This window comes from Cupressus sempervirens, chromosome 10, assembly GCF_028749045.1.
Source record: "Cupressus sempervirens isolate cs-2001-9-10 chromosome 10, ASM2874904v1, whole genome shotgun sequence".
Taxonomy (NCBI): domain Eukaryota; kingdom Viridiplantae; phylum Streptophyta; class Pinopsida; order Cupressales; family Cupressaceae; genus Cupressus; species Cupressus sempervirens.
In genome coordinates, this window is record NC_143127.1 from 74,182,672 (window position 1) to 74,208,668 (window position 25,997).

A 25,997-nucleotide genomic window follows, 5' to 3' on the forward strand; every position below is an offset into this window, starting at 1 on the left:
TATACAATCTCATGCATCTCATAGAACATATGGGCAAGCATACACTGGCCCCACCCAAATCTCTCTAGAGCATCGAGCATGCGCTATAGCATGACCCCCTATCCGCACTTCAATCTGTGCTGCCCTCTGTTTGGTACCAAGAAATAGCTGATAAATATGGCCAAAATTGACGCTAATCTATATGTCTACCCATATGTGTGGACAAGCTCATCCCAGGTGATAGCTCGTCCAATCACTAGCTGCCTCTAAAAAATGGCACACAAGGACTCGATACCTGCTTAGGGCATTGTGTCATAGGCTACTCTCGGCCTATGGAAGGGGATCCATAGAATCCTGTATATATTGTTGGGAGAGATCATCATCTCTCCTTGTGGCAAGTGAAAGTTGTTCATTTTTTAATGGAAATGCTCCATTAAGGCAATCAATAAGCCGTGATTCACCAACAATGCTATGATCCGGCATGGAGAAGTGAGCCCCAATCTATCAATATGGGCCATGTCAGCCGCATCTAGACTACGCAACAAAGCTCCATAGGGAAGATAATGTGATCTAAATGAGACATCATTGAATACCTCCTACACACATGAACAACAACAATGTGCAAACATTCATTACTTGCTCATAAAGTCAAAATGATGACAAAATCAATGAAAATCAAAGCTAAAACATCAAACATGCAATTTTTAATTAACCTGTTGTCATGGATTTTCATGCAAAGATTCATTTCCTCATGTGAGAATTGACTTCATGTGAGATAGTGCATCTTCACGTGAGAAATCAAGTCCTCACGTGAAGAGATGCTATCCTGTGTGAGAAATTAAGTCCTTGCGTGAAAAGAGATTATCTCATGCAAAGAGTTAAGTTCTCACACGAAGAGAGACTATCTTGCATGAAAGACGGTGAAAACCTAAGCAAAATTTGCCCAAATTCTCTCACCTCTCGCACGAGAAGTGGGTATCTCCCACATGAGAATTCCCATTGACGCACATGAAGAAACATCGGGTTGGTGAATCTTCATGCGAGAAGAGACTGCTTCGCACGAGAAAGGATAGTCTCACACAAAGACCAATTGAGACTTCCTACAACATGCTAAAAAAATGCAATAAATGACCTCAAAAAGTGTGACAACAAAAGTAAAAAGGAAGGTTATCAATCACTCACCGGTGGTTTGTAGTCTGCTGGTCGACTGTGTCATCAAGAACGCTCAAAACGGTGATATCTCACATTGACTGCCATCTTTCTCTCAGAGCTCCTATTCACTAAAGACAAAAGGTTCAAATGATTTGAAAATGACCCCTTAGGCCCTTATATAGGGTTTGACCTAATTTTTCAAAGTGCTCTGATTTGCATAAAAATCACCCCTTGGCTAATTTGACCATTCTGAATCCATTTTTGGGATCAAATTCGAAATCTGACACACCTAAGTAGCTCAAAAATGTGTTTTAAATTTTTGGGACCAACGTGATCAAATGCTCGTGCAGTCCAATTTTTTTTGATACTTTGTCATCCTTGGAATCTTTTCAACTCAAAATTCTTAATGTTTTCAAAATTCAATTTGGAAAAAGTTAATTGTGATCAAATCTGGTCAACTTTTGGTAAAACTTGGTGTTTTGGACCTTGAACTCACTTCCAATCGACTCTAAATTTTCTTCTGATCATTCTAATCCCTTCTACATTCTGCTAAATCTTGGATTTCTCTTGTATCTTTTTTCATACTGCTTTACATCATATTTCTAGTGTGTCATCTTTTGATTTGGCTCTCGAGGGGGCAAGATGATTACATCATTGAACTTGAAATTCAAATTGATCTGAATCTTTATTGCTTGGGCCATCTTGTTCCCATCTTATGTCCTCATCACTCGAGGCATCTCATCACTTGGGGCATCTTATTCCCCTCTTTTTGGCATCTTTGCCATCTATCACATCTTATAAAGAATTCGATGGACAGGTATCGACACAATCTGAACCTCGACTCCTGAAAATCAAGCCTCGTTCTAGGGATGATTCTATGAATTATAATTCGATCTTGCTGTCTTTTATCAATTTTAGGTATCTAGGTGTTCTATCTAGATCCTTAAAGATTAAGCTCTATTCTAGAGATAGTCTTTTAAATGCTTATCAATCTCAAGTATCTAGATGTTTTATTTGGATCCTTAAAGATTAAGCTTCATTCTGGAGACAATCTTTTAAATTCTTATCAATCTCAAGTATATAGATGTTCTATCTGGATCCTTAAAGATTAAGCTCCGTTTTGGAGACAATCTTTTAAATGCTATCAATTTCAAGTATCTAGGTGTTATATCTGGATCCTTAGAGATTAAGCTTCATTTTGGAGATAATCTTTTAAATGCTATCAATCTTAGGTATCTAGATGTTCTATTTGGATCCTTAAAGGTTAAACTTCATTCTAAAGGAAATCTTTAAAATGTTTATCAATATGGGTATCTAGGTGCTCTACTTGGATTCCTTAGGATTAAGCTCCATTATGGGGATGATCCTTAAAAGCTTATCAATTGGTCTTCATATCATCAATTTTGGAACCAATCTCATTTCTTGATCCTCGCATCATGCTTTTTGATTTTCTTTGAATTGAACATGTTGCTTGCACATTCATTCAAAGAGGGGAAAATGTAATACCCCAAAATTGGCTCATTGCCAGGATCACCAATTCTAGTCTATTTTCAATCAATCCTAAGTCCTATGTCACTAGGTAATTCTTATTCTGCTAACTTGTTACTTGACTTAATTATCAAATGCAAAAAACCCTAAATCTGCATTCATTATACTCTTTATTTAATTCCCAAACTATTGACTCATATTAGTTGCATTAAACCTATTGATTAAGGTTTAATTTAATTTGAAGTATTTATACTTTAATCAAATTAAATTATCACCTAAGGCTAATGTACTGAGGGATTAAATCTATTTTATTTAATAATTATGCCTACTTTAATCAATTGAATTAGATTATTCAATTAAATGAAAAAGTTATTTGTGAGGTCATATCTCACCTATTAAATTAAATAATATCTTCAAAATCCACTCTTCAGTTCTAAATGGAAACTTTGAGTGAAATACTTCTCGAAATTAGAATCAATCTAGTTAACTTGCTCTCACACTTATGACAAGTTTAGTTAACTACTCATCACACTTAGATTTGAACCAGTTCACTTCACCTGCACGAGGAAGTTTCCATCTTAATTGAATCTTCTATCTAATCCTAACCATTCATCAAGGTTGATCCTGACCATTGATCTATTCTAGTAATTCTATTTAAGAGACTCATAATTCCTCATTACAGAAGTTGAATTTTATTGCTATCAAATTGTTGTTGAATTGCATACTCATCTAAGCTCATTATAGTTTCATAGACTTTTATTTCCTAGAATAATGTCATTTAGTTTTAATATGCATACATTTAATCTAGTTTATTTTACAAGTTCTTAGAACAATTGCATAATTCATTTAGATTACTTGCATATTCATATAGATTAATCATCTTAAAAACCTTCATTCTAGAATGGTTTGATTACCTGTACCTCAAATTTGAGAGCATAAGTAGGTAAAATCCACCTAGATAGAAGGCAACAGGTCATCTTGTAAGACTCCTCTTGGGTGAACAATCTCATGTTCATTCCAAGATGACTCCACATATAAAGACCGTGTTGAAGTGTGTGTTAAACAGAAGCCACATTTACACATATACACAACTTAAGGGTTCTGTAAGGTGTCCTATGATATAATGTTAGGGCAAAAAATACTAAATAGGTTTAACTTACTCATTTCCAGATTTTGCCAACTCATTTTACAAGTAGATTTGCCACATATTTCTCATTGTATTAACTAACTCTTTACATGGCACTTTCAAGCATCATCACACAATGTTTGTGGATAATGGTAATGCAAAATATTAATTACAACTCAAACTAACCTGAATAATTTGATTGGAAGATGATCCAAACTTAGTTAGTCCACCCCTAATAAACTAAAATGACTAAATGCCTTTCTTGTACTAATTGGAAGACCAATGGCCAATAAAATAATTGATTACACTAACTAAAAGCATACCCAACAATAAAACCCTCAACTTGAAAACAAATTTACAAACTAGATGATTCAAATACTTAGGACTTCATAGACACAAGAGCATATATCAGAAGTTGTGATTACTAAATTTAGTTGCAGCTTGCATTATCCTACACTATGTTTTTTCAAATTGCATAATTTATACTCTAATAAAAAACTTTGCAAATACCAAGTTACCATAGATAATACTACCCCGAAGACAAACGAGTCAATGAACAGACACAATTGAAATTATTAAAATCAATTCCTTTTGATTGATTGTGAACTGAATTATTAGTAAGTGAATTATATTCTTACATTCCTATTTGCTTTAACAACAAAATATATGGAAATCTTCATAAAGTTCATGGCTTAATGTTAGGTGCACCTTCTCATCCAATTATAGCAAACAATAGAATTACTAATAATATGTTGACAAAAAGTTAGATTCATACACATTCTTAAAACACCTACACTGGGGTTACAAGGCTAATGGATGACCTTGTATTAGGCATATCATGCTCATCCATATTCTAAAAATGTGCCACCAACATCATTAAGTACAAATCATTGTACTTTTGAGCCAAGCAAGAAAACTGGAGTCGGTTAATGAGAATTCTAAAAGCATGTTACCAATATCACTATAGGCAAATCATTGTACAACATTATTAAAGATAAATACACAAGCAACTATGTAGCTTGCTAGGTTATTGTAGTGCATGCATATGATTTAGACAATCATGGAAGTGTTCAAGCTCAAAAGGCTAATAGATGAAATTTATCTACAATATTTTTTTTAACTCTTCATTGTGTAGAAAGTCAAAAGCACACTTGACAAGTACTACAATAAAAAAAGGGGTTTGAATATTTCACCATTCGAACCTTTTTTAAGCTTTTGTTTAGGTCAAATAATCATTTAGAGGCCTCTCTATAGATGTTGAGCTTGTTTTTGGGTTTAATAATCATTTGAAATTTCAAACTTGCATTTAAGCCATCAGAAAATACTAGATACAATTTAACTTCTAATTGTCAACTGCTAATCACTCTCAAATCCTAAACATCAAAAATTGGAAGTCTAAAGGGCAGTTCTAGTGAATTTTGTGAAAACCAATGGATACTTGCATGTAGAGCATTTTTTGTGAGTTATCTTTGAGAGAGAGAATCACATCTTGAGGAATAGGGTTCCAAATAATATCAAGACAAACCAATATATTGTGATTACCTAAATCGTTGCAGAGGAACTGGGTGAAACCCCTTGTTTGTTATTGCAACAAAAAAATAGCACAAATATCAACATTATAAAATACTTGTGGAAATTACGGTTGCTCTCGAAATCATTTGCAATCGATGGTTTTCTTTCTTAAATCCACAATTCTTTCTCTTTTAGACAACGAAAAACATTGTTTACTTTTTAAGGCATAATTTTGATTTTTACAAAGAAACCATCAAAAACTTCTTTATTCTTTAACTTTTCTGCAATTATGATGACCTCTTTCACCCTTGACTGAAGAGAATCAATGCTAATAACTTCAAAGTCAAAATTTGATGACACACAAAAAAACTGGAAAATCTCAATATCAATTGATGAAATTGGGCAAAAGCCCTTGTATCCCTCACAATAAAAACATTAGAACAAAATCAATATTATAAATGAACATACCTGCAAAAATTATGGATAATTGTGCTCTCAAAATTGATTGTAATCAATGGATATTTATGCTCTCAAAATTGTTTGCAATCAGTACAATTATTAATATATTGGTTACTTAAACTATACTAAAAAGTAGACATTTTGTTTTAGTTAATCCCTCTTTTATGACCACACATGACTCATTAAAATAAGAGGTGAAAGTTGAAGTCACACTATTAAGTCAACACTTTATTTTATTTATTTTTAATTTAGCATTTAATTTATTTAAATGGTAGTAGATTTATATTATAAATTATTATTATTATTTTTTCGAGTGGTGAACAGCTGAAGCCTATATTAATTATTGTTATTTATTGTAATTAATTATTTTTATGTGTTAAGCGAATTCAAACCCAAGACCTCCCACATGAAAGGCTCAGAAGTTACTGTTGTGTTGTAGTATCTTGCTTTAAATAATAATAATAATAAATATTATAAAATTGAATTTAACGTATAATTGCAAAGATTGAAAATGGTGAACTTGTGTAGAAAAGTGAAAAAAGTAGAACATTCGATATACTATAGAAATAAGATCATAAACCCTAGGTCGCACTAATGGGCAGATAATAAATCCAGAGCCAACCTAAAGGACCAAGCCAGATCACAATGTCCCCAAGCCATTAAAGATTTGGTAGGATCAAATTATGTGGTCAAAATGACAAACAAATTCTCCATTCTAGAGAAATTTGAGGAGAAGGAAAACTAGGGTTATCCTAGCCATCATGGAGCAATTATCCAGCAGGAGGATTCAAGCATATAATCAATACGCCCCAAATTAAGAGTTTCATGGTTGAATCTCCCCTCAAATTTTTAGGTGTGATAGGTATCTTTAGACCTCTGTTGATCTTTACTCTTGATAATCTAGACAACCAGATTAAGGTTTTTAACCTTACGAAATATGCCTGTCCCAACCGCTGCGAGATTCACCAAAAACCAATAGGGCTAGTTAGGCATGAGTCTTTAGATCTGATCCATTCCAATAAGGTAGGATTTGAGCACCCATCCTATGCTAGTGCCTCTCCTAGTTCTTACATTCCCCCCCATCGTAGACATGTAGTTAAGAATTCTCTTGCTCCCTCCAAGCCTAGTAGACATCCCAATTCTCAGACTCCATCAATACCTAAAGATAATTTCATCCTTATCACCAATGAAGAAATTGAAGATATATGGCTTGACTGTCAAAAGGTTAGAGTCTTCACAGTTTGGAATGGCCCTAAGAAAGATTTAATTCATCTTTCTAACTGGCTAGGGGAAAACTGTGAAGATCAGGTAAGTATTTCTCACTTCTCAGATAGAATTCTTTATTTGCATTGTATGGATGAATATGTTAAAAAAGATTTTATTTTTGTGTCTAAGTGCTTTTTCAAAGGTTATGTGGTTAAATTTATAGAATGACATCCAAAATTTAGAGAAGAAGTGTTAGATATGATGTTACCAACCTAGTTTAGTATACAAGTGCTACCCTCATAGTTGCTCCAAATAGAGATCCTTAGGTCATTAGGAACTGCTTTGGGAGAACTAATAGGTATTGATGCATCCTTTCAATACTGTAACAATGTGAAAATGCTCATCAAAACTAAGATTAATCAACCGGTACAAATGCAAAGGAAAGTGATTACAAATAGAGCAACATATGATTTAAAACTGCATATATATGAGGGTAAAATATCAAAAATTATAAGACTAGATGACAACAAAAAGATTAGATTTAAGACAATGCCACTTACTTCAAACTTCAACAACAAGTTCCCAATGATGAGAATCAAGGAAAAGAGAATATGCCAAAGGATTCTAGAACATAAGGCTTCTACATTTTCTCAAGGGGAGATCAAGATTCATACAGAACCTACTTACACAGAAAGGATAAATAGTAGAAGGAAGGGGAATACATCAACAGGTAAAATAAAGCTTAACTCAGTTATAGTGGTTGATCATAAGGAAAGCCCAAGATTGTCACAAGATGATAACCCAAAAACAAAATAGAGACCTAAAGGAAAGCATGGAGTATCAAAGGACAATAAAAGATAGAGTAAGACAGTAGGAAAAGGTAAAGCCATGAAAATTGAATGGATTATAAATTCAAAGCATTTTGATGAACAACTAACATCTAAAGAAACATAAAAGGATAAGGATAGCCCCATTGTTACTAAGGACCAGGATCAAAAGATAGCTCAAATAAGAGATACTATGGATAAAAATGGAAGTCTTTCACATGAAGAAGACAAAGATAGAGTTATCTTAGCATCGCAACAAGAAAAGGCAATACTGGATAGTGGAAAGGGTAAGGTAGAGGACATAAAGCATTCATTGTTATTCGAGTTTAACATAGAAGATGAAGGGGTATACAAAACCCTGATGGAAGAGACTAAAACTAAATATTGTTAGGTACATGGAATAGAGGACAAGAGCATAAGACCTTTCAAAGGGGTTTCCAATAGATTATCCAAATTTTGGCAGACCCCATCAGCTACAATCAGCTCACCATTTACCCCTGTCAGTAATCAAAAGGAAAAGATCGCTAGTGCAAAGAGCATAGGAAAATCTCTTTTAGAAGAACTCTAGGATTTCTTAAATAAGGACAATATATTTGAACTAGAAGTAGAAATCTTGAGTACATCTAAATCAGAAGAAGATAGCCTTGACCTATTAACTGAGGAATTAATCCAAGTGTTTAATGTGGAGAATGTTGATAATAGCATTGATGCTCAGAAAGAAGAATTAATTTAGAGAATACTCAAATTAGGAGGAGATAACTATACATGTGAAGATTTAAGAAGAGATCTGTTGAAGATTGAGGCTGAGGATAATGACAAGAGTCAACCCCAGATATGTGGAAATGGAATATTGATAGAGAAAAGGGATAAAACTATGGATAAGGACATCAAAAAAGGTTTAGATCAAGAAATGGAAAATCACTCAAATCTAATAAATCATATCTTAAGAGAACTAGAAAATGAGGATGCAGAAGGGAAAGTTTGTAATAAGATGTCTACTACTCAAAATGCGGAAAAAAAAATTGAGCAACTTGGGATTCAGATGAACTGGGAAGGTCTAAACTCACCTAAATGTGGCAAAGTGAAAGGTAAAAGAGGAAGGAAATCTTTGAAGGAACTCATTGAAGCGGATGGTCTCAATAGGGAACAATAAAAGATAGATCAGTTTCTCAACATCAGGAAGGGGAAGTGCCTTCCCAAGGAATTATGAAGATTACTACATGGAATGCTAGGGGTTTAAATGCCCCTAGCAAAAAATGGCTACTAAAACAAAACTTTAAATTATTTGATTCTGAAATCATTTTAGTATAGGAAACAAAATTAAATAAGCTAGAAGGGATTAAATTAGATAAAATGTTAAGTCTATGGAGCTCCATCCTTCAAGAGTCAACAGGTGCTTCAGGGAGTTTAGGTATACTTTGGAACCCTAGGAAGGTTTCCTTAGATATTTTAAACATTAATAATAATTGGATCAGTGGCAGTGTTCAAAGTCTAAAATCAAACCTAAGGTTTATTCTAATTAATGTTTATGGTCCAATAAGTAATTTGGGGAAAAAAGCAGTTTGGGAAGAAATCAATGTTTTTATGAACAATTTTAAGGATAGTATGTTCTTAGTAGGAGGAGATTTTAATACTATTCTAAATTTAATCAAAGAAGTAGGTGGAACTCAACAAATCTCCCAATCATCCAAAGATTTTAAAGAATGGTGTGATGGTCATAACATGATTGACATCCCACTCATTAATGGGAGCTTCACATGGAATAATAGGAGGAAAGATTTTGCTTAGGTTGTTGAAAAATTAGATAGGTTTTTCATAAAAGGTGATTTGGATGTCAACAATTTGAATATTCAATCCTCCATTACGTCGATTGTTGGATATGATCATTATCAATTAGATTTGAATTTTTGGAACCCCATAAAGCTGCTAGGAATCCATTTAAATGTGAAAAAATGTAGTTTCTAGACACTTTATCAATAATATTAAAGTTTGGTGGGCTGAAGATAATTTTGAAGGTTCCAAGATGTTTATTTTTGTTTCCAAAATGAAGATGCTTAAGGAGCAGATTCTCTAGTGGAATAAAGAACACTTCAATAACATTTTTAAAGAAAAAGGAGAAATAGAAGAGAAACTAAAGGATTTAAACTTAGAAGTAATCAGGAAAGGTATGAATAATTACAACTATTTGTTAGAAAAAAGTATTACTCGCTAAACAGGAGGATATATTATCCAAAAAAGAAACTTTTTGGAGACAAAAATCAAGAGAGAGATGGTTAGATGAAGGGGATCGGAATACAAAATTCTTCCACAATTCCACCTTATATAACAAAACTAAGAGCAAAATATCCAGCATTAAAAACCACTTGGGCATTGTAACTAACAAACCAAGTGAAATTGTGAAAGTCTTTATGGAGCATTTCCAAAAAAATTTAAACAATTATGAAGGGTCAAATAGAGAAGCTCAAGCTAAGTTACTCAAAGTTATCCCTAAAATTATTACAACCGAAGATAATAAGGTTCTAAATCAACCTATTACTTTGGAAGAGGTTAGATCGGTAGTCTTTAATATGAAACCTAATAAATCTGCAGGCCTAGATGGTTTCCAAGGCTTTTTTTTCTAGAAATGTTGGGATATTATTGGTCTTGACCTTTGGAAAGCAATTAAAGCCTCTAGAAAAGGTGGAGCCCTGTTATCAAAAATCAATTATTCCTTTATTACTTTGATTCCCAAAAAGATGGAGCCTAAAACTCCAGGAGACTTCAGACCTATTGCTCTATGTAATATAGTTTACAATTTTTTTTGAAAATTCTAGCAAATAGATTAAAGGGTATCTTACCAAGAATAATACATGAGGAATAGACATGATTTGTTTTGGGCAGATCCATTCTCGATGGCATTCTTACCATCTAAGAAACAATTCATTCAGTTTGCAAGAACAAAGAAGCATGCATGTTCATGAAACTAGACATTCAAAAAGCATATGACATGGTTGATTGGTGGTTCCTTTGTAAGGTTCTTGAAGCTTTCAGTTTTTCTCGTCAATGGATTAACCTCATTTTTAAATTTATATCTTCTCCCAAAATTTTAGTACTTATTAACAGGACGCCAGAAGGTTTTTTTGAAACATCCAGAGGTATTAGACAAGGAGATCCGTTATCTCCTTCCCTCTTTATCATTATGGCTGAGACATTTGGGAGAGCTATTACTGAAGCTCATGATAACCAGAAGATTTTAGGCATCACTATCACTAGGAACATACCCAACATAATGCATCAGCAATATGCAGATGATACTATTCTGCAAGGCAAAAGTGTAGTTAAAGAGGCACTTGGCTTTAAATCCATCATAGAATCTTATATGGAGGCCTCTGGATAGAAGGTAAATGTACTTAAATCTGATATTTATTTTATAAACACAAAACTTGTAGTAGAAAATCAGATATATAATATCATGGGATACAAGAAAGGTTGGTTTCCCAGTAAGTATTTGGGCATTGCTCTAGAGAAAGGCTTGAGGTCAAGTAAGGTTTGGGACAACACTTTGGAAAAAGTGGATGCTAGGTTAGGTAGCTGAAAAGATAAATGGCTTTCAAAGGCTAGAAAGAGTATCAAGATCATATCTATTTTATTTGCCATTCCAACTTTCCCTCTTTCCTGTCTTCCTCTATCCAAGCAACTTCTCAAATTCAAGGTCAAACTCAAAAATTTTCTGTAGAATGATTGCGATGAAGATAAAAAATTGGCTCTTATAAAATGGGAGAACATTTGTAAACCCAAGGACATGGGAGGGCTAGGGATTAAGAATTTACAATGGAAAAATGAAGCTTTAGGTGCTAAATTAATATGGCATCTCTTTACGGAAAGAGAACACAAGTGGGCGAAGATTATGTATAATAAGTATCTTAATGTGGACGATCCTCTTTCAATTTTTAGAATGAAGACCCTTCCTAAAGGGCCAGAGAGTTGGAATTTTATGACTAAATGTCTTCAGCTTGTTAGTAAGTATCTAACTTGGGATGTCGGTAAGGTGGAAGATGGCCTATTCCGCGTAGATTCTTGGGATGGGCATCGCCCATTAGAGACTAGCTTCATCCCTAAGGATCTTAAAGAAAAATTAGTCAATCTACGGGGAAATAAAGTTAGTAACTACAAGATTAAGATTACTTCAGAAGGTTTATCTAGATGGATTTGGAAACCTTTGGAGGGCATGGAAGTGGACCTAGCTACAATTTTTTTTTATGAAGAGTTCATGCTAGATAGGAAAGTTAAGCTACTTGAGAGAAAGGATGAACTAATCTAGGCAACATCAAATGATGGGTTCAAATATAGCATGAAAAATGGATATAAAGCTTTGACACACTCACAAAAATGGGATAAAGTGGAAATTCCACTTAATCTTTGTTGGGACTCTGCTTGTCTTTTGAAGGTAGGATTTTTTTTGTGGTTGGCATTCCAAAATAGAATCTTGATGGCAAACACGTTTAATAAAATAGGTTTTCAGGGTCCTTCGAGATGTGTGTTATGTAAACAAAACAACAAGGATGTGGATCACCTATTATATAGTTATCCATTTACCCAAGTATGTTGGGAATGGCTTAGACATATGTTAGGGTGGTCTACTCCTCTACCAAATTCTCTTTTTGATCTTCTCAGAGGGTGGCCTACCAATCAAGTTAAAGGAATTCATAATAAACTCTAGAACATCAGTCCTTCCATCTTGGTATGGGAAGTTTGGAAAGAAAGGAATAGACATATTTTCTGTGACTCAGAATTGAAACCATAAGAGTTGATATTACAATTTGAAGCTAGCATAGTTGAAACAGTTAAATCCCATCTCATAAACTCCATGAAAGAAGAAGGCTCCTTCTCTATTTGGGATGGACAAATGAAAAACAATTGGATAAACTTGATTAATCCTCCTCTTGTATATTTTAAGAAAAGCAAGGAGGCTAGGGAAAGATGCAAATGGTCGCCTGCCCCCCCTGAAAGGATGGGCTAAACTTAATTTTGATGGTGCAACTAGAGGCAACCCAGGAATGGCAGGTATTAGTTGTATCATCAATGATGATATAGGCAAATGGATTGCTAAAAAAGCCATGTCCATTATGCCAACTTCCAACAATTTGGCAGAATTAGAAGCCCTGGATAAAGGGCTGTAGCTTTTTCATAAGTTAGGACTATCAAGAATCATCATTGAGGGTGACTCACAAATCATTTTAAATGTGATTAGGAAATGTACAACTCCCAACTGGGTCCTTAACTCTAAGCTAGAAGAAGTTCTTGGACTTTTAGATCAGTTTGCAGAAACCCATATATGTGACATTTTTTGAGAAGGTAATTAGAAGGCGAATTATTTAGCAAACAAAGGAGTTGATGGTGTTAACTCCATGATTATCAAAGATGGATCTTAAACACCTCTATCTTTATTATTATTTAATACTTAGGCCTTTTATATAATCAATTTTATAGTTTGGGGTAATTCTCTCCCTAACCTTATTTTCAAATTAATTTAAAACTGGATCCTTTATTATCCTTGTAGTGGTTCCCTCTTTCTCTTGTTTTGTCTTCTTTATTATTAATAAGTTTTATCCTTATTTATTTTGGTTTTTTGATTTCCCCCTTGTCATTTTGTATCATCTAGTTGGGTGGTGTCACTTCTTTTATGCTTATGCTCATCCTTTAATGAGTGTGGCATTTAATTCCTTTGGTTTTGATCAAGAGGTTAGCTGATTTGGTTAGGTAGATCGAGTACTAAATGAATTTCATTTGAGATAGTTGGAATTCAATTTTGGTTTTGATCAAGTTAGGGTCTATATTTAGATCTTAACACTATATTCCCTAATATATTAGGTATAATTCAGGATAGTGTTTTCTCCATCACAATCCCAATTTACAACAAAGTATAGGATTAGGTAAGCCTCAGGTCAGTGTTTTTACAATCACAATTTAAATACAATTATCTGAAAGGGTTTAAATTTTAACAACCTTATTGATAAGCCTTTAATTATGAAAGAAAGGATTACTAACATATGGGCAAACTGGTAATGTTATTTAAAGGTATGAGTAATAATTTATTTGGTTCAAGGTAGATTTCAGGTTCTAAAGATGATTGCAATATTATTACTAATTGGTGTGTTTGACAAGATAGCTAAGCAGAGTGAGCATATTTATCTTCAATGGAAGGACACAAAGAGAAGTGGATGGAATAATCCTCAAGGATGTCTCAGCTATAATTAGAATTATTTTCCATTTGTATAAGATCATTCTATTGTAATAACAAGCATTGTTGATAATCTACTTGGGTATGCCCCTTTTATAGTGTGCTAATAAAGGACCATGGTCCCGGGCTAGACTGAAGGTTTTCTTCCCTATTCTTTCCTACCAGTGCCCATTTGAACAGTGGTACGCTTTTGTAAATAATTTTTATTAATAAAATTATCAAGGCCTTGGCCGTTTACCGATAATTTTTTTTGAATTTAACATATTCATTTTTCAGAAATATATATATTTTATAATAATATATTTTTTATCGTTAAATGGCCAAAGCCTAGATTAATTATTCTTATTTATTGTAATTAATTATATTTATGTCTTAAGCGAATTTGAACCCAAGACCTCCCACATAAGAGGCTCACAATGGAATTTGACGGCCATCCCCACTTGTCATATGATTTTTTAATAACAATTTAGTCATTTTTGATACTTTTCATTTTATGTTTTATGAATATTTTGATTGCCATTTTTGTTATTTTGAAGAATCAATATTATATTTTTTTGGGTTTAGAAGTTTATAAAGTAATAATACATAGTAAATCATATATAATTTTTTTTCTTCAATAGACAAAAAAAATTAGAAAAAAATTAGAAATTAATAATACATGCCGAAAATTCTCAAATTAATTAGACAAATTTTAGATTTGTACACTTTATTTTAGAAAGATTTTGAATCAACATAAATATATGACAAAAAAATTAGAAATATTACATTACATATTAATATTATACATTAGTAATATGTGAAAAATAATATATACTATATACTAATATAATAATTAGAAATTTCTAAATTCATATTAAAATATTTAAAGTTTAGAAACATTCATATCTATCACTTAAAAATATATAAATTAATAGCATATATTTATATTATAAAGTAAAATATATAGTCTATAATAAATTTTTATAGTTAATTAATAATTTAATGTGTCATATTGATAGTTTTATAAAATATAACATGTCATTCTATATAGTCTTAAAAAAAAAAAAAGATTGTCGTATATAGTTCAAAAGTACAAAAACGACCATTACAAGTTACCGTTGTGTTGTAGGCTCTTGCCTTTTTATAATATTATTTTGATAATAAGTAAGTGGTTTTATTCTTTTGATAAATTTAAAGCAACTCATAAGGTGTTAAACAAAAATCAAGATAAAAAAATACAAACAAATTATAGTTATCAAAAAGCTAAAAAAATTTATGATATTGTTTTCAAATATGTGTAGTTTTTACTTTTTCTAGAAGTTAAAAGTGATCATTACAGATACTAAAGCAAAATAAAGATAAAAAATAGGAAAAACAATAGTTAATAGGGAATTGACATAAATTAAGAAATACAAAAAAAATAGTTGTTCAAAAAGTGAATAAAAATTATGATATTATTTTCAAATATGTGTAGTTTTCTACTATTTCTACAAGTTTAAAGCAATTCATAGCAACTACTAAAGCAAAAAATAAAATAAATAAATAATAGTTAATTGTGAGTTTATTTAAAATTGGTCAGAAAATAAATTTGGGAAAGGGCTAACAAATTTTCAACAAGAACTAACAATTTTTCCCACATATAGTCTATGTATTAAAATATTTTTTAAAAAAGAAACCCACTACTCAAATCATAAAGTTCTATAAATTTTTGAAAATCCAAATGCACTGCACTATTAGGGAGAACTTTGACACTTTGACATGTTTACTTATGACATGCCTAAAAATTCAAATTCATGCAAATTAAAAAAATAGTTATTTCCAATACTTTGCTTACATGTTTACTTCAGACATGCTTAAAAAACTCATACAAAGCGAAAAATAAAATAAAAATAAGCTAAATACAAATAATAAAAACTCCAAAATATTAAAAATAAACCCGATATTTACTAATAATAATAATAAATAAATAGATATCTAATAATAATTACTAAAATTGGGAAGAAAGCTTCCACAAATTCCTTACTGGCTAAAAAATATTTGTATTTTTAATTTCGATTAACAGGGAGTAAGGGAGAGCATAATTACATATCAGAGATCTGATTTATTGAGACTGGGTTTCGAAATAAGCAATCCATCTGAATAGCTTTTACAAGAAGGGAATATGCATGCAATCTTGTATTTATGAAACTGAAGTTAGTCGGCCATGTCTATATGTTAAGGGTGTTATGAAAGGAAACTTGACTAGCTCTGTCACAGAAACGGCCCTCTAGCCGAAGGGCCCTCCACTCAAAGAAGAATGAAATCACTTCAGTTGAATGGTGCATGCAAAAGTTCACGGCTCAAAATAAACATTTGCATGGGAGAGGCCGACGCTATTAGAGATCTTTTCTTTCTACTTTAATTCATTGTAACTAAATAATATAGAGTCTTTTCTTTTCCATTTCGATTAACATGGAGGGAGCACAGAATTACATATTACAGATCTTGACATATTAGAAAATGGGTCACCTTTTTTCAAAAGATGCAGGTATTTCAGAAGATGCAGGTAATTCAGATGATGCAGGTATTTCAGAAGATGCAGGTAAGCAATGCATTTGAATTGTTTTTTTCCCTATCTTTTTATGTCGTGGTGTAAGCCGATTCCATTGTTTTCTGTGGTCAAATTCGTTTTACAGAAATAATGTTGTATTTTCCTTTCAGTTTCTGTTTCGATGAACAGGGATGGAAAATGCATGAAAAGCAAGGCGATTGGGATTGATTTGGGAACGACGTACAACTGTGTTGGTGTGTGGCAGCACGACAGTGTTGAGATCATTGCAAATGACCAGGGAAACAGAACCACTCCTTCCATGGCTGCCTTCTCCTCCAAATTCCAAGTTGTTGGAGACGGTGCCAGATTCTAAATCGCAAATAACCCCAACAATACTGTCTTCAATGCCAAGCGTCTAATGGGAAGGAGATTCTTTGATCCTTGTGTTCAAGCCGACATCAGACTCTGGCCTTTCACCGTTGTTTTCGGAGAGAATGATGATAAACCCATGATTCAAGTTTCTTATGATGGCGAGACGAGGCTGTTTTCACCCGAGGATATCTCCGCCATGGTGCTCTCAAAGATGAAGAAGATAGAAGAAGATTTCCTCAACTATGATGTAAGAGACACCGTCATCACCGTCCCTGCATATTTCAGCGATTCTCAGAAGAGGGCTATGAGAGATGCTGGTAAAATTGCAGGCCTCAATGTGATGAAAATGATCAACGAGCCCACTGCAGCTGCGATCTGTTATGGCTTTCATGCATCTGCAGGCGTGAAAAAGAACGTTTTTGTTTTCGATCTGGGCGAAGGGACCTTCGACGTTTCGATTGTCCAGGTGGAAAAGGGGAAAATACAGGTGAAAGCGGTGGGGGGAGACATGCATCTGGGAGGGGAGGACTTCGACAACAGATTGCTCGATTACTGCGTCAAGGAGTTCAAAAGAAGACACATGACAGAGAAAGATCTGTGCTCAAATGGCAAAGCTCTGAGGAGATTTCGGGCAGAGTGTGAGAGAGCGAAACGGAGCTTGTCTTCCACGGCGAAGACCGTGATCGACATCGACAGCCTCCACGACGGGCAAGACTTCCACGTGCAAATAAGCAGAGCAAAGTTTGAAGAGCTGAACGCTGATCTGTTCATAAAGTGCATGCAGATCGTGAGGATGTGTTTGGAGGACGCCAAGATGAACAATGCCCAAATCAACGAGATTGTGTTGGTGGGAGGCTCGTCAAGGATCCCAAAGCTGGAGGAAATGCTGGGAAAAGTCTTTGTAGGGAAGAAGATGTGCAAAGCTGTGAATCCTGACGAAGCTGTGGCTTATGGTGCCGCTATTCAAGCTGCAGTTTTGAACAAGGAAAAAGTAGAGTTGGAAGTGGTGGAAGTGGCGCCGTTGAGTCTGGGGATGGAAGTGGGAATGGGCGTAATGTCTGTGGTTGTTCCTCGCAACACTCGAATTCCCACTCGAATGGAGAGACCTTTCATCACTCCGTATGACAATCAGCGGTCTGTAACCCTTAGTATTTACGAAGGCGAGAGAGCTTTGGTTGCTGACAACAATTTGCTGGGAAGAATTCATCTGGATGGACTGCCACCAATGCGAGCGGGAGTCGCTGAATTCAAAGTTTGTTTTGAAGTGGGCGCTGATGGAATTCTCACAGTTTTTGCCTTCGACGTGAAGACAGGGAAGGGCAAAACGATCGGCATTTCCAGTGAGAGGAGTAGTCTGAGCAAGGAAGAGATCGATAGGAAGGTGGCCGAAGCGCACAAATTTCGTAGTGAGGACGAAGCTGCAAAGGAGAAGCTAGTGGCCAGAAACAAACTTGAATGTTACGTTTACAACATGAAAAGCAGAGCAATGGAAGCCAAGAATAGTGAGATGGGTATTATAAAAAGCATGGAAGAAACCAAGGATTGGCTGGAAAAGAACGACTGTGTAGGAGTTGAGAAGCTGCACGCGAAATTGAAACAAGTAGAGTTGGAATGCAAGTCATTGAAGTAACGTATAATTAGAATCTGGAGAGTTCAATACTTTGCCCACCTCCTTTTGACGAGGTTGAACTAAACTATTCCTCCTTTTTTTGTTGTTGTTGTTGTTTTCTACTAGATTTTCGTACAGAGCATTGTCATTTATATATATTTTGGATTAAGGGTTGGCTAAGAGTTAAAAATTCAGTTATCCATTTTATCAAAATTTGTTTGGGGTATGATTTAGACTTCGTTAGAACTAACACTAAGAAATTGATATATAATACATTCATTTACAATCAACTTCACCACTAAATCAAGAACCTATCATCACTTCTATAGTTAAAATTTTATTAGATTTTATATTTATTATAATTAATGATGTAATGTTATCGATCTTTTAAATCTTTTAGAAAAAATTGATATAATGATATGTAAGATTTTCTTAGAAATACATCAAAACATCTTAAGTAAATGTAATTAATTATCTTTGCGTCTCTTATTTAATTAATTGCATATTAATATGATATTTTACTTTCAAACTGATTATATTTCTTAATGAATACAAGTTCATCTTCATGAATACAAATTCATCTAAATGATTAAAAAGTACTATCCAATGTTGATTTATCCAATACACTTATTCTTTTTACAAAGCATAAACATAAAAATAGACCTAAATTATGGTCAAACTTATCATAAAGGTAATATTATGTGAATATAACATCATTAACTTTGCTCACCTCCTTTGTGCGAGGTTGAATGAAACTATTTTATTACCATGTTTTAAACAAGCATCCCCTAGTAGATTTTCTTTGATTTAATTATCTAAGGTGTTGTCATGTAATATGCTTCTTAATTTACTTATTAAGTGTTATTTACATTTAGTTACTGATGAAATACTATTAAACTTCTTAATCTTTTAGGAAATGTTGGCACAATGACATAAATTACTTGTATTGAGTATGTATAGACATCTCAAATAATCTAATTATTTCTACATTTGCTATTTTGTTTATTTGTATGTAATTGTTTATATAGATTCTATTGTACAATGATATATGATGGTTTGCTTCTCTTTCTCACAATGATTTTATTTCTTTATCAATAAGAATTAATCTTAATAATTAAAAAATTCTAATACTTCTATTTAATCAAATTCGTGTAATATGGCCTTCGTTGGTTAGTTCGCAGGCTTCGTGCGTCGCAGGTCTGAACCCTCCATAAAAAATAATTTCGTGTAATATTTATATTTTTCTAAAAAATGATAAATTTAAATAGTGTCAAATTAAGATTAAGCTTATCATACATGCAAAAAAAATACATCATTGAGATTAAATTTATTACTATCAATATAGGGTCATTAAACTTTAACATGCCTCCTTTGTGTGAGATTAGATTAATTTCTTTCCTTGTTTTGATTTCAATGCTTTCAATAGCTTTTAGTGCAAAAATCATATTGAGCTTCAACATTATATAGTTTTGAAAAAGTCTAGTCAATGTATATATTGTTTTTGTATTCCTTTCCATATAACAATTTGGTTCCATAACATTTTACTCCCACTAGGTATCATCGATATAGTAGATCTAAGATAGACTTCATATTTTATATATGTGGAGTTTTCAAATGCATTATCATCTCTTTATTTCCCCATATTTATTATTTATGCATGTGTGTTAGGGTAGACTCACATGCTATAAAAATATGGTTGTCTTATAACATTTCTTTTGTCCATTGTTTATGTGTGTATGCTAAAGAACACAAAAGATGCTCTCATATTTATAAATTTATATGTTATTAATTAACATAAAAGTGTGAACATATGACAAATATGGACAAATAGATAAATAAATTTATATTATTTTTATACACAATTAGTTTATATTAATGAAAACAAAAATTTTAAACATGAGTAGACGGTTAATTTTTTATTTATTTTTAAATATAAATGTATACTTTTGTACGAACAAGCTTAACCTATACCACAACCTAAAATAAGTAGTTAGAATTATGGAAAATAATAATTTATTGAAATTCGATGATATACTAATTTTGCTAATTTTGTGATCATGGGAATATGTGTAGCATTACAATTCCTTATATAAAAATTATTTGAAGTTTTTGTGCATACAAACGTTAAAAAAACCTTATATAAATAGTTAGGATAATGGAAAACAATAACTTTGTGATATTAGGATAATTTTGTGATGATGAGAATAAATGTAATATTGCTTACGCATGGGAGTCAATGCTTTGTAGCCACACGTGGCAAAACTGGTCGAAAGGGGTTAGCGTCGAATACAATAAACAACGTTAATATGCGGCGTGGAAAGCGGAAGTTTGAAACTGATATTTGAGCGCTCAAATATCCCACCGCTGCACGGGAACTGATCTCCACTTTTCGTGCGCCGGAAATCTGCAAAACGATGACTTGGCATGCCACGCCATCGCAGAATGCAGATTGTTGAATTTGAACTTGTACTTGTGGGTTAACTTTTTCTGTTTTATCCTTGTTTTGGCCGCGCACAAACACAGAAATACAATACAGCAAAGCGAGCATTTGCACAAATCTGGGGTGAAAATGCAGGGTGTTAACAACAGCAGAAACCCGGAAACGCCCGCGAGAAGAAATGTAACGCCGCCAGGGGGTCCCTCTACATTGGATCTCTTCAGCTGGTCTGATGCCTCCCCTTTCCCTTCTGCCTCTTCCTCTGCTAAATCTCTCGCCGGATCTCCTCTCTCTCGCAATCGTCAGGTGCGCCCTCTTCATTTTTAACCCTAAATGTACAAACCCATTTTAAAAAAGGTATCCAAATGGATACTTCAGGAGGTGCATTTTAAGTTTTGAGTTTTTTCTGTACAGCCTGCAGGTGGTATCAGCTCAATTTCGTTCAACGAACAAGTGACTCCTGAACAAGAAGAAGAATTTCTCAAGAGGTATGATTTTATGTACTGTGTCGTCGTTAATTTTTCAGTTTATTTGTTTTTTTTTCAAATTTGTATCTTGTTTTTCAGCTGGTAAATCTGGGATGGTTTTACGGTGCTCGTTTTAATGTCTATCTATTGCTCCAATTTATTCCATTTCTTGTTACACTACAGCATTTTATTGCATTTTTAATAGATTTGTCTGTCAGTGGCAGAGCTTCGGATTTGATTCCGGCCATGCTTTGGGGTTGTCATATTCATGAATAATTTGAATAATGCATTTTTTTTTCAATTTGAATGCTGAAATCTTTAAGCTGCAGTTGGTGGTCATTTTTATGGGCATCTTCGGATTTAATAGAGCAATTTGTGCTTGAGAGATGTGCCCTTTCGGAGTTTAGAGCATAAACACTTTATTTCAAAAAGGTCCGTAAGCTCTAGAGGGAGAAGGTTTGGGGACTTTTTTTTTTTTAATAGAATGTTTCAGCAAGTCAATAAAACTAATTGAAGTTCAAGGTGCACAATGCACAACAGGAAACAATGCCAAATCTTGATCGCATGTTTGTGGTGAAATTGCTCTTTAGGCCTATATTTCCATGAAGAAGAAGTTAATAACCTTCGAAAATACATTGCTGGAGTGCCACTAGCCTTTGATATTCTAAAGTTGAAATAATCTTGAGCTCGAAACCATTTCTAGCAGCCTTAAACATCAGTCTTGTGTTTTTAATGCACGCCAAGCTTCAGGATTTCCAGCTGTTTCATAATCTTTTCCATTTTAGCTTTTGTTTTTTGATAGAATATGCAACTTGCTTTAAAGAAGGAGTAAATAGCTTCCATTTGATATGAATATGTTTGACCAATCGCAAAACATTAGGTTCCAGCATGACCTGTGCAATGGATGAAATATCCAGGAATACCCTGAATATTTAACAAGATATACAAAAACTGATGGATTCCTTTAAGCAGGTTTTGCCAGTTTACATTAAGTCTACTTCTTAAACAGTTACAAGTTTACATCCTTCTACTGATCTAATCTTGTAGAAGCCTTGTTCTATGCCAGACTACTTCAGTTTTCTTTTGCATCTCCATGTGAGGTGTGGCCATATCTGATCCTAATGTTTTCACTAGTGACTATCATTAATATACAATGTCCGTCTGTAGATTAGCTCTTGATAAGCCAATGCAGGATTTTTTTATTATTACATCCCAGATGGAGTGTATACAGCACATGTCTTTTTGTACCCGAGCTGTTACGATTTCATGGAGGTTAGCGTTACCGACCCTTTTAGTTTTTGCAAGATTCAAAAGGTTTAAACCGTAGTTACACTGCCCTAGGGGACGGGGGGACGGTGGAATGGAGGGACAAGTTTTCAGGATGGGGGGATAGAGGGGTCTTAATTTAGGGACGGCAAGGGGACGGTGGCGGAGGACGGGGGGGTTGTATATACCATACATATGGTACTTAAAATGCTAATTTCGAAAAAATGTATTGCAATATAAGATGTAAAGATGTAAAAGAGTAAGTACTTGAACATTGCATTTAATTGGAACATTGAACATAAGTAGTTGAATCAGAAAATAGTCAACACCGGGACGTCCCCCCATCCACAGTGGAGGTTGCAGAATTTGGTGGTGCCCCTGGGGACAAGGGAAGGGAATCCCCAAACCTTCGGTGTGTCCAAGTCTCCGGGACGTCGGGCAGAAAGGTAGTGGACAAGTCCCCGTGTTACTATAGTTTAAACATTCCATATTAATTTGTAGTTTTCCATTCACATTGGCAAAAGCTCAATTTCTCTGGATGGCTGGTTTTCTAGCTTTATTTGCAAACTTTTTAAAGCATTCATGAATCTCATGGGACTTTTGGTATTAGTGAAGGTTAGTAGGTTAGATTCCAGAATAATTTTGTCTTAACAGGGATTTCATGTTTGATGTATCATAGCTTTTTTCTTAAGTCACGTTCTATGAAGGATAATGATTGAATAGATTCTGTATATCTGATGTAATTAATAATTATAAATGCTGGAATTCAATCCTTTCTTGGTGTTGTTTGTTTCTTTGCCAAATTAGGAGTCTCAAAAAGAGCGAAAGCTTTTGGAAATCAACCTGTAGCTGAATTATAGAAAAAGTTGGAACATCTATTGCTTAATTTTATTTTGTCTCGTCCCTTGAGTCTAATCCTCAGTTTCATTTCACAGAGACACAAAATTTATACTGAAGATATTTAATTTTGTACACTCCCATTTCAGTTTCATGAGCTGAACTGGCTTTTTATGATTATTATTTATCCTACATGACGTATGTCTGCAACTTTTCATTTTTCTATGGATGCTCTTTATACATGTGTTTGACATGTCTTGGCTGTTGTGCCCTACATATAGATCTTGAATGTGCATTTATTTTAATTTATCAGTTCAAATTATTTTATACTGTTGCTTGCTGTTATGAACTTGCCTCTTTTCCCTTTTCTCATCAGTATTGGAGTTATTTAGAATTAATGCCTGATTGCATTTTTATTGGTTAAGAAAAGATTACAAAAGGACATGTGTGGAATCATAATAAAATAATAAGTTGTTGATTTAGAGTTCAACAGTTAGTTTTAATCATTCAATGCATTGGCCAAATCATCCATATAATTATCATCATTGACATAAGATGAACTACAAGTAATGCCAGTGCACACTTGCACTAAAAGTGTGTTATCTTTCAAACTCCTCAAGTGCAATATGTTGAGAAATGGAAACATCCAAGTCATTATGCATTAGCTCCAGCACTAAAAGTGTGCTATCTTTCAAACTCCTCAAGTGCAATATGTTGAGAAATGGAAACATCCAAGTCATTATGCATTAGCTCCATATACCACAACTTCATTAACCTTTCCTAGTAGCCATGTTGTTTGTGTGAAAGGATGCACACATGCTAAGTTCTCCTCTCTTTTTTAGTGTATTGTGCTTAGTGAGTGGGTGAAAGAATATGGGCTCCAATGTTATGCCCCCTTTTTTAAAATAGGATTTAATAATAAATAAAAATAATAAAATTAAAATACAAAAGAACACATTTAGAATTTAATTAAGTATAATGAATGGTCAAAAGACATGAAGTGAAGAGCTGTGACTCCCTCAAACGTAAGATATTAAAGAGAGAAGAGCTCATTTGAAAGGGGATATGGAGGAAGGAAACAAGTATGGAGGATGAATCATCAACGGATGAGCAAAGGAATGAGAAGATAATGGGCAGGTGACCCTGTCAAAGGGTGGTGATTTTGGGTTCTGTAGGGACTCCCTTCCAATAGAATTTATGTGATCGTGAACTGGCTGAACAAGAAAAGCCAAAATGCAACGCTGTTCAAGAGCCAACCAGAAATAAAAATCTGACAGATTCCAAGATGAAAGAAGGCAGCAAAGATAGACCAATAAGCAAAAGAATATTAACTTCATCAAAGTTTTGGAGTAAGTATAAACATCATATGAAAATGAGCACACTACTGGAGGGTTCAAGGATATCTACAACTCTAATATCTTCTGTTAAAATGTGACTTTATATTTCTCTTGTACGTCATAGCATAACTTTCTCTTTAAAGAAGAGACAGACAACTGATCAAGATTCTAGTTAGCTCCAATCCTTCCTCAAACCAATTCCAGGACCTGGCAATCCTGTCAACTTTTGGAATTGAAATAGCTGAGAACGATCAGATGATTGAAGTAGCAACAAAAATCTATATTTATTTTCTACAACCTTATCTCCTGTGACAGTTGGATCTGTGATGCTTGAATTGCAGAACTGATGGGCAACAAGTCAAGTGCCCTTGCATTTCTTTTCCAAAACTGATCAGGCAGAGCACTTGTTACTGCAAATCTCCAACACTAAGTTCAAAATCAATGTTAAGTGATAAGGGCTTCTAAAATCTGGATTAGTATTTCCTTTACTTAAAGAGATTGGGTTCCATTCATGCCAAAGGGAGCTAAGCATAAGCTAAAACAGGTACTAAAATTTATTCCTGCATATTCCGAGAGACAGCTTTATCTTTGAAAATCCATTGGTTATGCTCTAAGTTACACGGGTACCCCTTCCCCCCCCCTCCGGACCTCGAATTGGTTCAAACCGGTTCGAGATTCTGGTCCGGTTCGACCAGGGTTCGATTTTCGAATCCTGGTTCGAACTCGGGTGGACCAGGCTGGGAAAATCGAACCAGGTTCGAACCCAACCAAGAACCCGCCCACGGACGCGGAAATAAAGTGACCTATTTGCATTTTTTTATAATTTTTGGAGTCCACGTACCCTAAAAAGGTGTTATGAATTGGTTTTTTGCTCTCTCATAGTCATTTGATGTTTCTAAATAGGTTGTTTTACCTTGAAGGAGAGCACATAAGTTTTTGAGCAAGCATCCGGTTGTGCAAGGAGGAGTTTGAAGCAATACTTGTTGGTGTTCTTGAAGTGTTTGTGCATCATTTATACACATTTGCAAACTTGCAATGGCTGGAAAAGGACCAAGAGGTAAGATCTTATTCTATTTACTATTGTTTTGTTCTAGTTTTTCCAAAAAAATTTCATTTCTCTTTCAATCTTCATATGTTCTAAGTTCTTGAATCTTTTCCATTATTTCAAAATTCGTCATTTTCTTGCATATAGAT

General features: G+C 33.9%; 1 protein-coding gene and 1 pseudogene across 2 annotated transcripts in view; both read left to right on the forward strand.

The window, feature by feature from the left end:
• Positions 1 to 16,673: 16,673 nt before the first annotated feature.
• LOC149532653 (heat shock cognate 70 kDa protein-like) lies at positions 16,674 to 18,480 on the forward strand (annotated as a pseudogene).
• A 2,479-nt stretch (positions 18,481 to 20,959) lies between these two features.
• The window catches only part of LOC149532654 (uncharacterized), a 30,152-nt gene continuing 25,114 nt past the window's right edge, over positions 20,960 to 25,997 (forward strand). For both annotated transcript variants that reach the window (XM_089807735.1, XM_089807736.1), the window contains exons 1-2: positions 20,960 to 21,202; positions 21,311 to 21,384. In XM_089807735.1, the coding sequence (XP_089663861.1) occupies positions 21,029 to 21,202; positions 21,311 to 21,384 (248 nt within the window). In that variant the 5' untranslated portion in view covers positions 20,960 to 21,028. The remainder of the gene's footprint in view (positions 21,203 to 21,310; positions 21,385 to 25,997) is intronic.